Source organism: Dermochelys coriacea, chromosome 1 (assembly GCF_009764565.3).
Source record: "Dermochelys coriacea isolate rDerCor1 chromosome 1, rDerCor1.pri.v4, whole genome shotgun sequence".
Taxonomy (NCBI): domain Eukaryota; kingdom Metazoa; phylum Chordata; order Testudines; family Dermochelyidae; genus Dermochelys; species Dermochelys coriacea.
In genome coordinates, this window is record NC_050068.2 from 324,494,523 (window position 1) to 324,513,519 (window position 18,997).

General features: G+C 43.3%; 1 protein-coding gene across 1 annotated transcript in view; it reads right to left on the reverse strand.

The window, feature by feature from the left end:
* The window catches only part of SLC2A13 (solute carrier family 2 member 13), a 329,544-nt gene that overhangs the window by 84,386 nt on the left and 226,161 nt on the right, over nucleotides 1-18,997 (reverse strand). Inside the window, 2 exon segments of the mRNA XM_038392556.2 lie at nucleotides 406-526; nucleotides 13,733-13,896. Coding sequence (XP_038248484.1) covers nucleotides 406-526; nucleotides 13,733-13,896 — 285 coding nt within the window.

Consider the following 18,997-nt stretch of genomic DNA (forward strand, 5'->3'; position numbering starts at 1 on the left):
ATCACTCACCTTTTGAAACAAATACTGGGCGTGAGCTATCTATGAAAGTACAGGTTCAATTTACCATTGATAAAGGTTAACATGATCATGTCTGTTTTGAATTAGTCATTAATGGGTCCGTAATTATCACTATTTGAAAAAACAGAACGCTTTTTTTAAAAAACAGTAAAATAAAGGGAAAGGGGCACAAATATTCTCTGGGAGAGCTCACAGCTGTGGTGCAGTGTAACGTCTATGAACAGACTAGTAACAGCAAGCGCATTCGCCGCTTACATTTAAAAAAATTATTCAGAGTCTTGCACTCACTGAATATTTACATTGAGTTTTAATAGGGTTGCAATACCTGAGAAATTGGGGAAAATCTTGCAGAAGACATTTAAAAAACAAATGATCATGAAATCTCACCTGTAGTTTGTGCAAGTAGAATTTTGACCTGAAGGATCTGTTGGGTTAAGACTGACTCGAGGTGAGACCTGAGCTGACAGCAAAAATCCCAATGCTAGGATAATGAGTGCTACAGTAGTACCTAAAATACAAAAATAAAAAAGATTTTACTTCAAAGTATGCAAAATAATTCTTTGCTGCATAGACCTAGGTCTGGAAAAAGGAAGACACCCAATTTATATGAGCTTAGTACAGTATTTCCTCACTATGCTAATCTATTATATAAGGAAATGAGAAAAAATAGTTTTTTTGAGTTGGGATCGGTGTTAAAATCAACAGCTCCTGATTTATTATCCAGATATTAAATTACTCAGTTTGTTTTTTTTTAAAACATGGAGTTGAAGACTGTATGAATTAACTCGTATTCCCTTAAGTGACACAAATAATGTTCAAAAAGCAGAGTTAAACCGTGGCTTGTAAATCACAATATGTCCCAAGCTCCCAGACATCCAGACCCACCTGGAAGAAGGACAATAACACACTTTTGCAGCACAGCATTCCTAGTTATATAGAAACAAGAAAATAAATTTGATTTTTTTTGCAGAGCTCAGTTTTTAGAAATGCTACCAAAAATATAAACCTGCTGTTATGAATCAACCCTTTTCTACAAATCCACTCGAACCCCCAGAATTTTCTGTGAATCTATTGTCTCAATGTGTAACACCAAAAGGGGAGGACACAGGCAAAAAAGATACATGCAATGTATTAAAAATAGTTCATTCCTAGCACAAAACCTTAGACCATATAAACTGATAACACCTTGGTAAGCCTTCACCTTTGTCCTAATAACTAACATAGGTTATTTTGCTATTGGGGAAGAATACCATACTGTGCACTATATCTTGTGTTATCTATTTCTAGTAAGCTCAATCACTGTATATTGAAATATCATATTTTATATTATGTTTGTGTTTATATATATATCTTTCTACATACTACATATATGAAGTTGATAATCGTGTGACATGTTACAAAGGAATATGATAAACTTCAGTGTCATTTGATGAATGAAGATATCATGCACTTTTGACCAACACTCGTACCCCTTTCCCAATATTCCATCTCTCTAAGACTAATTCTAAAAGCCTAAGCAACTTTAAATAGACTTTAAAGGCTGTATTTTAAAGAATTCTTATTGAGGTTACAGGGACAAACCATCCCGATGTGTAGAAAGAATAGCAAATATGGCAGGCAACCGGCTTGGCTTAACAGTGAAATCCTTGCTGATCTGAAACACAAAAAAAAAAAAGCTTACAAGAAGTGGAAGATTGGACAAATGACCAGGCAAAAATATTGCTCAGGCATGCAGGAGTGAAATCAGGAAGGCCAAATCATACCTGGTGTTGCAGCTAGCAAGAGATGTTAAGAGTAATAAGGGTTTCTTCAGGTATGTTAGCAACAAGAAGAAAGTCAAAGAAAGTGTGGACTCCTTACTGAATGAGGGAGGCAACATAGTGACAGAGGATGTGGAAAAAGCTAATGTACTCAATGCTTTTTTTGCCTCTGTCTTCACAAACAAGGTCAACTCCCAGACTACTGCACTGGGCAGCACAGCATGGGGAGGAGGTGACCAGCCCTCTGTGAAGAAAGAAGTGGTTCAGGACTATTTAGAAAAGCTGAATAAGCACAAGTCCATGGGACTGCATGCGCTGCATCGGAGAGCGCTAAAGAAATTGGCGGATGTGATTGCAGAGCCATTGGCCATTATCTTTGAAAACTCATGGCGATTGAGGGAAGTCCCGGACGACTGGAAAAAGGCTAATGTAGTGCCCATCTTTAAAAAAGGGAAGAAGGAGGATCCTAGGAACTGCAGGCCAGTCAGCCTCACCTCAGTCCCTGGAAAAATCATGGAGCAGGTCCTCAAGGAATCAATTCTGAAGCACTTAGAGGAGAGGAAAGTGATCAGGAACAGTCAGCATGGATTCACCAAGGGCAAGTCATGCCTGATTAATCTAATTGCCTTCTACGACAAGATAACTGGCTCTGTGGATGAGGGGAAAGCAGTGGACGTGTTGTTCCTTGACTTTAGCAAAGTTTTTGACACGGTCTCCCACAGTATTCTTGCCAGCAAGTTAAAGTATGGGCTGGATGAATGGACTATAAGGTGGATAGAAAGTTGGCTAGATTGTCGGGCTCAATGGGTAGTGATCAATAGCTCCATGTCTAGCTGGCAGCCGGTGTCAAGTGGAGTGCCCCAAGGGTTGGTTCGGGGACCAGTTTTGTTCAATATCTTCATAAATGATCTGGAGGATGGTGTGGATTCCATCCTCAGCAAGTTTGCAGATGACACTAAACTGGGAGGAGAGGTGGATACGCTGGAGGGTAGGGATAGGATATAGAGGGCCCTAGACAAATTAGAGGATTGGGCCAAAAAAAATCTGATGAGGTTCAACAAGGACAAGTGCAGAGTCCTGAACTTAGGATGGAAGAATCCCATGCACGGCTACAGACTAGGGACCAAATGGCTAGGCAGCAGCAGTTCTGCAGAAAAGGACCTAGGGGTTACAGTGGACGAGAAGCTGGATATGAGTCAACAGTGTGCTCTTGTTGCCAAGAAGGCCAATGGCATTTTGGGATGTATAAGTAGGGGCATTGCCAGCAGATCGAGGGACGTGATCATTCTCCACTATTCGACATTGGTGAGGCCTCATCTGGAGTACTGTGTCCAGTTTTGGGCCCCACATTACAAGAAGGATGTGAAAAAACTGGAAAGTCCAGCGGAGGGCAACAAAAATGATTAGGGGACTGGAACACATGATTTATGAGGAGAGGCTGAGGGAATTGGGATTGTTTAGTCTGCGGAAGAGAAGAATGAGGGGGGATTTGATAGCTGCTTTCAACTACCTGAAAGGGGGTTCCAAAGAGGATGGATCTAGACTGTTCTCAGTGGTAGCAGATGACAGAACAAGGAGTAATGGTCTCAAGTTGCAGTGGGGGAGGTTTAGATTGGATATTAGGAAAAACTTTTTTACTAGGAGGGTGGTGAAACAGTGGAATTCGTTACCTAGGGAGGTGGTGGAATCTCCTTCCTTAGAAGTTTTTAAGGTCAGGCTTGACAAAGCCCTGGCTGGGATGATTTAGTTGGAGATTGGTCCTGCTTTGAGCAGGGGGTTGGACTAGATGACCTCCTGAGGTCCCTTCCAACCCTGATGTTCTATGATTTAATATCAATCCACCAGAAAAAAATGGTTTTCCTCCTCCAAATTTCACCTTTTCAAGGCTCAGGATGCACAAGAATCAACCCTACACCAGTTAAAGCTTTTCTCCAAATAAAAATAGTGTGACTTCAAAGCCTGATATCTTGAAGCCCTGCAGAGCTTTATGCTATTGGAAAGGGGAGATCATGATTTTCAACTTCCCAGTAGAACTCAGCACTCATTTTTCGTCCTGGAAAGACCACAGGTATTAGAACTTTAAAATGTGACATCTTTAGGTATAAAAAAGCAATTAAAGGTAATTTTAGAGGGTTTTATGGCTCCCTCTGAATCCTGTATAGTTCTACTAATGGTGACAAAGGGACTTGGTGTCAGGATGGAGGGATACAAAAACTAGTGCCTACAATTAAAAAATACCTCCCCAAGCCATTCCTACAGCAGTTTTTTTTTCTAAAATAGGTGGCACGCAGAGAAATACATGATGGTTTTGTTGAAAGCTAATGTGGAACTGTCTGTAAAACTCACGTATGGCTTCACCAGTCATGAGGAATGTGACTATCCCAAATTCATGCCGATAAAATCTTTATACTATATTACACCCTCATGTATTCCTTTATTTAACTATTCATACATTTCACACACAGAAAATATCTGTATATGTCTATATATGTAATACAATATGCTATATTACACATTTATCTAACACCTTTACCCAAGGATCCGACAAAGTACTTATAATGTGAAGCTAGCTTTTATCTTAGTTATGCAGACACAATAAGTCCTTCTGTAACATATGGGGATAGATTCACAACCCATTTCACTACCATACAAGTGGAGTGCAGCAGAAGTTTAGACATGCACAACAACCCTATGTAATAGTTCGGACAAGTGAAAAACACTTTACCCAGTTCAGTCGACATGGGGAACAAAGGTATTGCAGTCAGAATGTAATTGTATCTAAGGAAAGCACAACGCACATGTTCAAAAACTCACAAACACTTGTGTGTGCCTGGCTTACACATTAAAAACTTTAGGCAGATATTCTTTAAAGAACTACCATAATATGGTTATGTTTTTCAAGGAAAACATTTGGTTTCTTGAGAAAAGCAATTTACAAAATATGAAAAATATTACTACTACTACAACTAATGTCCTGTGTAGCAAAGAGTGTTTGTTTGATGTATTATAGTAATCAATATATTATTCTGGTATTAAAATACTGTGCACCAGCATTTGCCAGCAATGGTGCCAGCATGGACGTGTGTACATTAATAAGGGGTTTTTCTGAGCACACACAAGCAGTTTACTTATGCTGATAGATCTGTTTCTGATGCCAAAAGCTTAAGCCAAATCAGGAAGCCTAAATCTCTGGAGAAATTATGAAGCCATCATCAAAATAAAAATGTGGATTTTCAATTTATTCTATATTTGGCTTTGTGCTGCTACTATTGATGTAACTACTGTTACATCAACGACAGTCCTCTGGGCATGCTGGATCTCATCCTGGATTTAATGTACTTTCCAAATGCCTATAAGCCGGAACATTAAATATTTTTAGACATGTTTCACATGGGGAACTATCATCAAATTTATATTCATTCTAAATATGCTTTGTTCATCTTTTGAGAGGTTGACCTAATACTGAAACATCTTCCTTCATCCTTTAACCCCTTGTACAAAGGAGGAGGAAAATATTCAGAATTGGCAAATAGGCATTATATAGTATTTCCTTCTGTGGAAAGTTTTCCTTTGGCTAACAAAACAAACCAATACAGCATATCATTAATTGAGGTTAAAAAACTGTAAGTATTCTGAAGATATTTAATGTCCTCTCTATTCCATAAAGCTAAAATGTTGCCATATGTACAAATACAGTGTGTTCTCAGACTGCCAAAGCCTGAGAAAAAAACTAAAACAGACATTACACCTGTCATAAATTTAAAGGGAAGGGTAAACACCTTTAAAATCCCTCCTGAGCAGAGGAAAAACCCTTTCTTCTGTAAAGGGTTAAGAAGCTAGGATCCCACCGCTGTCACCATGTCAAGGTTCCTTCCCCACTCTGAACTCTAGGGTACAGATGTGGGGACCTGCATGAAAACCTCCTAAGCTTACTTTTACCAGCTTAGGTTAAAACTTCCCCAAGGAACAAACTATTTTACCTTTTGTCCTTGGACTTTATCGCTGCCACCACCAAATGTCTAACAGGTATATAATTGGGAAAGAGCCCGTTTGGAAACGTCTTTCCCCCCAAAATCCTCCCTACCCTTATACCCCCTTTCCTGGGGAAGGCTTGATAAAAATCCTCACTAATTTGCATAGGTGAACACAGACTCAAACCCTTGGATCTTAACAACAATGAAAAAGCAATCAGATTCTTCAAAGAAGAATTTTAATAGAAGAAAAAGTAAAAAGAATCACCTCTGTAAAATCAGGATGGTAAATACCTTACAGGGTAATCAGATTCAAAACATAGAGAATCCCTCTAGGCAAAACCTTAAGTTACAAAAAGACACAAAAACAGGAATCTACATTCCATTCAGCACAGCTTATTTTCTCAGCCATTTAAAGAAATCAGAATCTAACGCATATCTAGCTAGATTACTTACTAAATTCTAAGACTCCATTCCTGTTCTGTCCCCGGCAAAAGCATCACACAGACAGACAGAGAGACTTTGTTTCTCCCTCCCCCCCAGAGGAACTGATGTCTCCAGCATCAAGGGAACAGTTCCAGACCAAAGAGGAAATAGATGAAAGCCTCCAGAGAGCTTGGACGGCGGCATGGAGCAACCCACTGCCTCTCAGCTCTTCTAATCGATCCAGGTTTGTTGTAGAAAGAGGACTTTTATACAAGGAAACTCTTTCTGGTGGACACCAGGAAGACTGGCATCCTCAGAGACAGTTGGTAGTTCCAACTAAGTACCGGACCAAGCTCTTGAGCTTAGCCCACGATCATCCTAGTGGCCATGCTGGGGTGAACAGGACCAAAGACCATTTGGGGAGGTCAATCCACTGGGAGGGAATGGGCAAGGATGTTTTTACCTATGTCTGGTCTTGTGAGGTATGCCAAAGAGTGGGAAAACTCCAAAACCATGTCAAAGCCCCTCTCCAGCCACTCCCAATCATTGAAGTTCCATTTCAGCAAGTAGCTGTGGATATTCTGGGTCCTTTTCCGAAAAAGACACCCAGAGGAAAGCCGTACATACTGACTTTCATGGACTTTGCCACCCGATGGCCGGAAGCAGTAGTTCTAAGGAACACCAGGGCTAAAAGTGTGTGCCAGCACGAGCAGACATTTTTGCCAGGGTAGGTTGGCCTCCGAATCCTCACAGATGCAGGAACTAATTTCCTGGCAGGAACTATGGAAAGCCTTTGGGAAGCTTATGGAGTGAATCACTTGGTTGCCACCCCTTACCATCATCAAACAAATGGCCTGGTGGAGAAATTTAATGGGACTTTGGGGGCCATGTTACGTACATTCATAAATGAGCACTCCAATGATTGGGACCTAGTGTTGCAGCAGTTGCTCTTTGCCTGCAAAGCTGTACCACATCCTAGTTTAGGGTTTTCACCATTTGAACTTGTATATGGCCGCGAGGTTAAGGGACCATTACAGTTGGTGAAGCAGCAATGGGAGGGATTTACACCTTCTCCAGGAACTAACATTCTGGACTTGGTAACCAACCTACAAAACACTCTCTGAACCTCTCTAGCCCTTGCTAAAGAAAACCTACAGGATGCTCAAAAAGAGCAAAAAGCCTGGTATGATAAACATGCCAGAGAGCATTCCTTCAAAGTAGGGGACCAGGTCATGGTCTTAAAGGCACTCCAGGAGTTGTGGGAAGGGCCATTCATGGTCCAGGAGCGCCTGGGAGCTGTTAATTATCTCATAGCATTCCCCACCTCCAACCGAAAGCCTAAGGTATACCATATTAATTCTCTAAAGCCCTTTTATTCCAGAGAATTAAAGGTTTGTCAGTTTACAGCCCAGGGAGGAGATGATGCTGAGTGGCCTGAAGGTGTCTACTACGAAGGGAAAAGTGCTAGTGGCCTGGAAGAGGTGAACCTCACCCTGACCCTTGGGCGTATGCAGCGACAGCAGATCCAGGAGCTGTGCACTAGCTTCCCGCCGACATTCTCAGCCACCCCAGGACTGACTGAATGGGTATACCACTCCATTAACACAGGTAATGCTCACCCAATTAAAGTCCAACATTACCGGGTGTCTCCTCAAGCTAAAACTGCTATAGAACGGGAGATCCAGGATATGTTACAGATGGGTGTAATCCACGCCTCTGGCAGTGCATGGGCATCTCCAGTGGTTCTAGTTCCCAAACCAGATGGGGAGATACGTTTTTGCATGGACTACCGTAAGCTAAATGCTGTAACTTGCCCCGACAACTATCCAATGCCACGCACAGATGAACTATTGGAGAAACTGGGATGGGCCCAGTTCATCTCTACCTTGGTCTTAATCAAGGGGTACTGGCAGGTACCGTAGATGAATCCGCCAAGGAAAGGTCAGCCTTCACCACCCATGTCGGGCTGTATGAATTTAATGTACTCCCTTTCGGGCTGCGGAATGCACCCGCCACCTTCCAAAGACTTGTAGATGTCTCCTAATCCTAACGGGATTAGGAGAATATGCAGTCGCCTACCTTGATGATGTGGCCATATTTTCGGATTCCTGGGCAGAATACCTGGAACATCTACAAAAAGTCTTTGAGCACATAAGGGAGGCAGGACTAACTGTTAAGGCTAAGAAGTGTTAAATAGACCTAAACAGAATGACTTACCTTGGAAACCGGGTGGATCAAGGAACTATCAACTCCCTACAGGCCAAAGTGGATGCTATCCAAAAGTGGCCTGTCCCAAAGTCAAAGAAACAGGTTAAATCCTTCTTAGGCTTGGCCCGTTATTACAGGCGATTTGTACCACAAAACAGCCAAATTGCCGCCCCACTGACAGACCTAACCAAAAAGAAACAGCCAAATGCCGTTCAGTGGACTGAAGAGTGTCAGAAGGCCTTTAACCAGCTTAAATCGACACTTATGTCTGACTCTGTACTAAGGGCCCCGGACTTTAACAAACTCTAACAAACCATTCCTAGTTACCACAGATGCATCCGAGCGTGGTGTGGGAGCAGTTTTAATGCAGGAAGGACCGGATCAAGAATTCCACCCTGTAGTGTTTCTCAGCAAGAAGCTGTCTGAGAGGGAAAGCAACTGGTCAGTCAGTGAAAAAGAATGTTATGCCATTGTCTACACTCTGGAAAAACTATGCCAATATGTTTGGGGACGGCATTTCCACCTGCAAACCGACCATGCTGTGCTACAGTAGCTTCATACCGCCATGGGAAATAACAAAAAACTTATTCGGTGGAGTTTCGCTCTCCAAGAGTTTGATTTCGACATCCAACACATCTCAAGAGCTTCTAACAAAGTGGCTGATTCACTCTCCTGTGAAAGTTTCCCAGAATCAACTGGTTAAAATCATCCTTGAGATGTGGAAAATATTGTTCGTCTCTATATACTTGGTAGTATATTTAGAGGGGCATGTGTCTTATTAACTCTGTTTTTTCCTAGAGCTCCAGGAAGAAATCACAGCCAGCGTTTCACTCTATCTGTGATTTGGGGGGCGTGTCATAAATATAAAGGGAAGGGTAAACACCTTTAAAATCCCTCCTGGCCAGAGGAAAAACTCTTTCACCTGTAAAGGGTTAAATAGCTAGGATAATCTCGCTGGTACCTGACCAAAATGACCAATGAGGAGACAAGATACTTTCAAAAGCTGGGGGGAGGGAGCTGTCTCTGTGTCTCACACAGCTGTCTCTGTCTTTCTGTGTGATGCTTTTGCAGGGGAAAGAACAGGAATGGAGTCTTAGAACTTAGTAAGTAATCTAGCTAGATGTGCGTTAGATTCTCATTCCTTTAAATGGCTGAGAAAATAAGCTGTGCTGAATGGAATGTAGATTCCTGTTTTTGTGTCTTTTTGTAACTTAAGGTTTTGCCTAGAGGGATTCTCTATGTTTTGAATCTGATTACCCTGTAAGGTATTTACCATCCTGATTTTACAGAGGTGATTCTTTTTACTTTTTCTTCTATTAAAATTCTTCTTTGAAGAATCTGATTGCTTTTTCATTGTTGTTAAGATCCAAGGGTTTGGGTCTGTGTTCACCTATGCAAATGGGTAAGGATTTTTATCAAGCCTTCCCCAGGAAAGGGGGTGTAAGGTTTGGGAGGATTTTGGGGGGAAAGGCGTTTCCAAATGGGCTCTTTCCCAATTATATACCTGTTAGACGTTTGGTGGTGGCAATGATAAAGTCCAAGGGCAAAAGGTAAAATAGTTTGTTCCTTGGGGAAGTTTTAACCTAAGCTGGTAAAAGTAAGCTTAGGAGGTTTTCATGCCGTCCCCACATCTGTACCCTAGAGTTCAGAGTGGGGAAGGAACCTTGACAACACCCATCAAAATCTCTGCACATTTTACATTTAATGAACAGCCTTTGAAGATACAAAACAAAGGAAAGAAAGACAACTAGCATCAAAATATAGCAGGAGTTGGAAACTAAGTGGAGTCGGTAGCCAACCTGTTAAAATTCTGCCCGTCTTCTCCCCATTTTTGGCAGAAAGAAACCTATGGTAACTTTCGTAACTTTTCAGCAATCTATCAGCATGGTAGGATTTTTTTTTAAAATGTTGCCAGCTCTTTGAAACTAGTGACGATGCCAAACTTCAAATGGTAAACACTCCTTTACAGAACATTGGCAGAGAATGTAAAATGTCCCTATCAGTTTAGGAAAAATAATTTAGGGTAAATCTACCTTTTTTATCCAACCATTAACAATAATACTACAGACCACAGCTAGTCCAATAAATGTCAAGGCATTACCATAATAGAGTACTTAATGTACATACTGTTACACTATGTAATGTTTAGAAATAATACTTCTGACTTATATGGTGCTTTTCATAACTTCATACATTTCTGCACATTTTTCAATTTTTTCTTGCACTTAGCTTTCATATATCCATGCAACCAGTGAGTATTGTCCTCATTTTACATATTGAAAGATGACAACAGAGAGGTTACCCACAGAGGCAACACCAGTTGTAACCAATTTAGAGTTCAAGATTTCCCAATTCCCTTGAAAGGCAGTTCAAAGTAGCAGAGTGAAAAATGCACACTTACAAACGTAACAAAACCCGCTATTTGAAACACTGCCCACTAGAGGATCTAAAGAGCAACATAGGATCTGGTGTTTGTTTATTAAGCATCCCTCCTGCTAAGATGCTCTGTATGCTGCACAGACAATTAAAATGCAGTAATAACAGATATGCAAGAATGAAATCATCATAGAATATGCGACTTACAAACACAACACTGCCTCCCCCGACCAAACTCTAAAAGCCAAGCACCACACAAAAAGCTCTAAATTGTATTTAGAGATGGTATGTGATCTCAGTCTCAGCTCGATTGGAGTCAGTATTGCATTTTTCCTTTTTAAAAGGCCACAGGATAAAGATGATGAAAAGTAACACAACACTAATTAAAATGACTGAAAGAAGGCAACCAAGTAAAGAGAAGGGACCTAGAAAAGGTCATCTTTACGTACTAATTCTGTTCTGCATTCTAAGTACCATAAAAACACACACTCCTTACAGTATTCTTCTTGGTTTTACTACTGTGGCCATGTACTCTTTTACTAAACTGCTTTGCGAGAAATGTTTGCATGAACATTTTCAGATCATTGATCTTTGAATATATTAGTCAGAGGGCCTGGTCACAGAGGGCCCAAAAATTCTGGAGGCAGTGACTAAAGCCTGATGATGGTCAGGACCCAAAAGGATCAGTTTGTAATTCTGGCACTGAGACACTGAAAAATACACTATGTCTAACACAGAGTGCAAGATAACTATTGTGTTATTGCAAGAAATAGGCTTAAAATATTTTGGGAGTAATAATAAAGTAATACAATTCTGCTTTGTTCTGCTTTTGTTCATGCCCCATTATAATATTTGATAGACCACACAGAAAAAGAATGACTATCAACTGAATAAATAGCATTAGATGACAGAGTTAGACAAATTCACACAACGTTATATATTGCTCTAAGAGTGATATACAGTAAACAGTTTTGGGACTAAACAAGTCGCCTGGTCTGGAGTCAGTCACAAACAATGAAGTGCATATTATTTTGATGTGTGCTTTAAACTGCTAGGAAATTTAAACAAAGGTCAACAGCATGAAAGTTATCAGCAACTCAATCCAAAGAAAAAAGGTGGATTTGATAAATCAGTTTCATGTCTAGGGAGTATGATCAGATACATAAGCCATGTGCCAAGAGATATGGAAAAATAAAAGATGCAGGTTGCAGAGATGTGAGTCATTCAACATTAACTAGTGATTGCAACAGAGGGTTGCTAGCATGGAGACCATTCTTCATGCATTTACAATTTTAAACTTAAACTTATCTGCTTGAACTAAAGTTGAAGAAGTACTTTCTCAGCATGCTGTATTCAATTATGCTCATACAGGTTTTTAGAGAATACTAAAGGTCACAAGAATGTAAGAAATGTACCCTACTATTCCATACCATAGTGTCTCCTGCAATGTCATGAAATTGCCTACTATGAGGAGCAGCTAAGTTACTAGATACTATTGATGGAAATAACTTCATGCAACACTCTGGCTTTGAACTCAGTTGGTAAATGGTTAACGGTGATTGCACTCTTTTATCCAAATCATCTCTGTCAAGTTTCAACCCTTCTACTGTTGAATCATGTATAAGAAGATTCAAGTTGTCAAAATCTGCACTGAAAAGGCATTATTTTAAATGTGTGTACCTATTGTAAGTTGAACATACCAAATTTGCTCAAAATTACGTTTTAATGTACAAATTGGTTAACTGTGCATACCAACCCGCACAGTTACCACACACAAATGCATGTTTTGTAGGCAAAATAAATGTAGACAAATTTTGCAGCTTAGGTGCTATTAGTTGAGAATTTTGTCCAAATGTATTGGTGTTCCACTCTGGCAAATAAGTTATTAAATGAACTAGTAAGTTATTTTACTCTTGAGATGTTGAGATCCCTGATACAGAGACCACATCTGTCAAATTTCATGTTTCTGGGCCAACTATGGGGTAGTAGAACTTCTCAACTACACAGTTATACAATTTTTTTAAAATGGGCAAAACGAAGTACGTTTCCCTAATCTCGTTCTCTGAAATGGCAGAACTGTTTTAGCTGAAACTTTCCAAAACAAAACCAGGCCTCTCAACCTGAGGCAGATACTTGACATGGAAAATTGCAGGCCAAACAGTCTGGTAAAGATATAAACAAATGAAAATATGGTCTTATAATGAGAACTGCTGGGCTACATTAATGATAGACAGTGCTACTAGCTCTGCCTATATCATTTTCCTAGAAGTGACTGTTTTGATTGAGTTTAAGTGTGATGTTAATGACATTATACAAGAATGCTTAGCTAATGGCTAAAATTCATAAGGCATTCAGAATTTTATAATTTAGTTTCTCATGTGACTATGTTGGATTAGCCACTTCATGTTAAACTATTAACTATAATGCTTTCACTATTTCATATTTGGAGGGGCAATGAACAGAATAGCACTCTTCTCTTTTTAAAAGAACACAGCAATTATATGTCTTTTTGCTTTCCGTAATAATTTCTGACAAAATGTTACAAATTCACTTTAGTTTCTAAAAATTACATGTGCCATATCATATATTTAAAAACTAACCAGCTGTGAAGTTAGGCACATTTGATTGCTCCTAAATTAAAGTCTTAAAGGGATATACATATTATTGTGAACTGTGCCCTGAAGTAGAAATTGCAGCTGAACAAATATACTCCTTATGATAAATTTAAAAATTGCTTTCATTCTTAGCATGTAGCTGCACATCATTTTCATTCTTAAAGGGCCCTGTGTACTTCAGCTTAATGTATTTAAACACACACACACACATTTTATTTGTGGGGGGGGGCAAAATGAGTCAGTCGTTTATTTTACTTTTCCTTAGAAGATTGTGTTGATCAAAGTAGAATTCAGAGCCTTATTTTCATTTTGTTCACCTTCATTAGAATCAAACAATATTCTCCAAGTAATGTCTCACCTGTTAGGCTACCAAGCGTAAGTTTCCGGCGGCCCACTTTTTCAACAAGCCAGACTCCCACTAGTGTGAAAAGGAAGTTTGTAAACGCTGTCACTGCAGCCAGCCAGATTGCAAGACTGTCATCTTGAACCCCCGACATCTGCAAAATGGTTGCACTGTAGTACCTTAAAAAGAACAAGAGTCAAATATAAGTATCACCAGTGATATGACCTTTGCTTAGATCATAGATTCCATCATACAGTTTAATGACAGAAGGGACCATTAGATCATCTAGTCTGACCTTCCGTATGACAGGCCACAGAATTTCACCCAGTTACCCCTCTACTGAGCCCAGTAGCTTGTGTTTCGCTAATGTGTAGCTTCCAGAAAGGCATCCAAGTCTTGATTTGAAGTCTTCCAAGAGATGGAGCATCTACTTCTTCCTTTGGTAGTTTGTTCGAATGGTTAATCATCCTCAGTGTTAAAACGTTAAACATATTTTAGTGAGAGTGAAGTGGAGAATGGTCTTTATCCTCAAGGAGAGAACACGCTGCTGAGAGATTTCATAATCTTTCAGAGTGCTTTAAAAAGAGCCAGACAAATACATTCAGTGCCATTTCATGGCAAAAAGTTTTTCAGCAGCAAAAAACACAAAACAAAAACTCCAGCTGCTTGCTTGCTGACAAGGAAAACAATGCATTACAGTTCACAAGGAGGAAGAAAAGAACATCAATCATTATGTTAACTTGTAGGGCCACTGGCCTTGACCCGAATCTTATCCCTGTGATAAACAGCATTTTTGTGCATTGGAAAAGGGAGGATAGTTGTGTTTGCATCAAAAGAGGAAAAGTCAATGAAAAACTCAGGAGAAATACATCACAGCTCCATTTAACCAAAACTCCCCATTATCCAAACTTCACTTAAGCTTTGCCCTGTTTATCTCATTTATTTTACATATCTCAAAAACTTTGGGTAAAATTGTTATTGAAAATTGACGAACAAAAGCTAATAATTGATTTTGGAGTATGTGTTTAAATTGCATTTGCCAGTTGTAATTCCAGTTCTAATTTTGTTATGGGAGAGCACTGAGTGTTTGGAGTTCAGCTCTTTTTCAATATTTAAATATCTGAAGGATGAGAGATAAACAAGCAGGGCTGGCTCTAGGCACCAGCAAAACTAGCAGGTGCTTGGGGTGGCACATTTCTAGGGGTGGCATTCCGGCGCTGGCCATGCCACCCCTAGAAATGTGCCCCCGCTGCCCCAGCTCGCCTCCGCTCCACCTCCGCCTGCTCCACTGAGTGTGCGGCCACCACTCCATTTCTCCCCCCTCCCTCCCAGGCTTGCCGTGCGCCAAACAGCTGTGGTGGAACGGCGGTGGTGGAGCGGAGGTGAGCTGGGGCGGGAAGCGGTTCCACTACCCCCTCCGTGCTCCCCATTACTTCCTGTGCTCCCCCTACCCTCGCTCACCTCCGCTCCACCTGCTCCCCTGAATGCGCTGCCTCTCCCTCGCCTGAGATGGAGGGGGGAGAAGTGGAGTGGCGGCATGTTCAGGGGACGGGCAGAGCAGAGGTGAGCTAGGGCAGAGGGTTGCGGGGGCGGGGAGCCGCAGGAAGCAATGGAGGGAGAAGGGAATGCAGCACGCAAGAGGGAGGAGGCGGGGCCGGGGATTTGGGGAAGGGGTTGGGAAGAAGCAGAGTTGGGGCAGAGCTGGGGGCGGGGGTGGCCAAAAATTTTTTTGCTCGGGGCGGCAAAATCCTCGACCTGGCCCTGTAACCAAGAGCAAGGAAGAAGGGATGATGTGAAGAGACACACCCAGTGATGAATTGCCAAAATCTTAACAACCAGTTCCCTATAAAAAGTTCCGATTTAAGGGATGTGCCCCAGTATGTTTTTTTTGTACCAACAGGGTTACTATATGTCCGTATTTTCCCAGGAGAAATTTTTAAAATTTAAAAATTCCTCCCGGACAGCGATTTAAGAACCAAAAAGCCTGACCTATCCGGGAAAATACGGATGTATGTTAACCCTGCCTAAAGTTCTTTTTTAAAAAGATGGGCCTGAACTAGAGATGAGCTCCGTTTCACATGTGTGGGTCCCCGCCACTCCCTGGGGGTGTGCTAGGGTGACCAGATATCCCGATTTTATTGGGACAGTCCCGATTTTGGGGTCTTTTTCTTATATAGGCTCTTATATAGGCTATTACCCCCCCAAACCCTTGTCCTGATTTTTCACACTTGCTGTCTGGTCACCCTAGAGTGTGCACATGTGTAGGTCCCAGCTGCTCCCTGCCCCCCTCATTGAAGCAGGTGTGCAGGGTTAGTGCCCTGGGAACTGCAGGGCACCAGTGGACGTGGGGCCAGCTGCAGACAGGGGTGTGGAGCGGGGCTAGCTGGAGGCAGGGGGTGCAGGGCTGGCTGCGGGTAGGGCAAGGGGTGCGTGCGGACTGGCTGGAGGCAGGGCTGGGTGCGGTAGGGGGTGGTTGGAGATGGGGACTGGCTGGAGGCAGGGTAAGGGGTGTGGGGGTGGCTGGAGGCAGGGGGTGGTTGGAGACGGGGCTGGCTGGAGGCAGGGTGGGGTGCAGCAGGGGCTGGCTGCAGGCAGGGGGTGCAGGGGTGGCTGGAGGCAGGGCAGGGGGTGTGGCAGGGACTGGCTGCAGGCAGGGGTGCGGGGGTGGCTGGAGGCAGGGCAGGGGGTGTGGCAGGGGCTGGCTGCAGGCAGGGGGTGGTTGGAGACTGGGCTGGCTGGAGGCAGGGCAGGGGGTGCAGGGGCTGGCTGCATGCAGGGAGTGCGGGGATGGCTGCATGCAAGGCAGGGGGTGCGGCAGGGGCTGGCTGCAGGCAGGAGGTGCGGGGGTGGCTGGAGATGGGGGCTGGCTGCAGGCAGGAGGTGTGGGGGTTGCTGAGGCAGGGCAGGGGGTGCAGCAGGGGCTGGCTGCAGGAAGGGGGTGGTTGGAGACGGGGGCTGGCTGCAGGCAGGGCAACGGGTGCAGGGGTGGCTGGAGGCAGGACAGGGGGTGGCTGGAGACGGGGGCTGGCTGCAGGCAGGAGGTGTGGGGGTTGCTGGAGGCAGGGCAGGGGTGCGGCAGGGGCTGGCTGCAGGCAGGGGGTGCGGGGGTGGCTGGAGGCAGGGCAGGGGGTACGGCAGGGGCTGGCTGCAGGCAGGGGGTGGTTGGAGACTGGGCTGGCTGGAGGCAGGGCAGGGGTGCGGCAGGGGCTGGCTGCAGGCAGGGGGTGCAGGGGGTGGCTGCGGACAGGGTGGTGGGTACTCACGGGGAGAGCAGCAGGATGCAGCCCAAGTCCAGCAGAGCAGCCGGGGACCCACCAGGCAGCATCAGGAGCCCCAGGGCCAGGGGAGCAGCAGTAGCAGGGCTCGTGCCCAGGGCCCACATAGCTCCTGCAGCACAGCGCCCCCGGCGGCTGAAGGAGGAATTGCATCACGGAGCCCATCAAAGCCTCAGCACCCCCTGCAGGGAAGCAGGTTAACAACTGGTTCTAAAACTAGTTCAAAATTTAACAACTAGTTTGCGCAAACCGGTGAGAACCAGCTCCAGCTCACCACTGGACACACCCTTGCTCTGGAGGAGAGGAGATGAACGAGCTCTTCTGAACCTGTTCAGCATTAACAAGGTGCACCCGAAAGGCTTGCTCTGCCTCAAGGGAGTGGCGGGGAGAGCCTAAAAAGTGAAAACCTGCCACAGGAAGGGGTGATGAACAGGAGGAGAGCTGCTACACCACAGAGACAGATCAGCCAAGAGGGAGACAGTTGCAGGCCTCACTGCCCCAAAACTGCACAGACTAGCTGCAAAGCAGGACACCAAACAGTGGGGCTGGAGGTAGACCCTAATAAAAGACAACAGACTCACTGATGGACCAAGCCCAGGGAGCTGAACCGAGAAAGACTGACTGAGAGACAGGCCACCTTTCCCTGTCTTTGCTTTCACTTGCATTTCCCTTTCTCATAAGTGAGAGAGAAAGGAAAGGACATTTCTTTTGACTGTTTGTTTTGGTTAGAGCAGTGGTTCTCAACGAGGGGTCTGGGGCCCACTGGGGGGCCGTGAGCAGGTTTCAGGGGGGTCCTCCAAGCAGGGCTGGCATTAGACCTGCTGGGACCTAGGACAGAAAGCTGAAGCCCCCACCACCTGGGGCTGAAGCCTGGGGCTTCAAGTCCTGAAATCCGGGGCTGAAGCTGAGCCTGAGCAACTTAGCATTGCAGGAACCCTGTGGCATGGGGCACCGGGCAGTTGTCCTGCTTCTTACCCCCTAATGCTGGCCCTGGCTTTTATATGCAGAAAAAGTTGTTGTGGCACAGGTGGGCTGTGAACTTTTTATAGTATGTGGCGGGGGGCTCAGAAAGAAAAGGTTGAGAACCCCTGGCTAAGAGAACCCCACCTATGCTACGAACTAGGGGCAAAGACTTAGAAATGAAGTGGTGTCTGGAGGAGACTCGGGAGCATCTACCCCCACAGATGAAATGAAGAAAATAAAAATGTGAGGTTTCACTATTGTAAAGAGCTAGAATGGCAATCCTAATGAATGCAGATACAGCAACAGGAGAAGCAGGACAGAGGTCTTTTTGAGAGCAGCAGTAATGGCTCCTCTTCCTTGGACTCCAGAAGTTCAGTATCAGGAACAACTCTTATACTACTACTGTTGAGAGCTGACATTAGCAATGTTGACACTAACCGTTCATTTAGTAAGTACAATTTAGGATAGGACTCAAGATTAGGATTCATCTGTCATCATTAATCCTACTGCATTTACTAACAGCACATTGATTGAGGTCACGGCCATACTACTAGCCTGCCACCAATTTTCTGCTAGTTTTATCTTGCTCAGTTCATGTCTTTGGTTTGCTTCTGAAGTATCTGTTTTGTTTGTGAAGACTCAGAAGCTGGTATTGCACACTAGCTCAAGTGCCAACTAACAATGCTTTATTTATTTATTTACAGTGATGGGCCTAGGTTCCTGAGCCCCGTTCTCTATCTTATTTTAATACTTGTTTGTATTTAAAAAAAGCAATCTTCTTTCAAAAAATGGTTCCTGTATAACCTTGAGAGATACCACAGGAAGCTGGTATAATTTCTATTTCTTTTTCAGAAAAAAAATCATTTGCCCAGGAAACATAACAATTAGAGGTGTCAATTAAAATGGGCACAATTAAAAACTAAAGAAGCCGTGGCCATTTTTGCCCAAGTTTAATCAAATGCATGTTTTGTATGCTTGTTTTTAAAGTTTTGGTGAGCTGTTTAATATTTCAACAAAATATGAAGTTTGTTTTGCACAAACT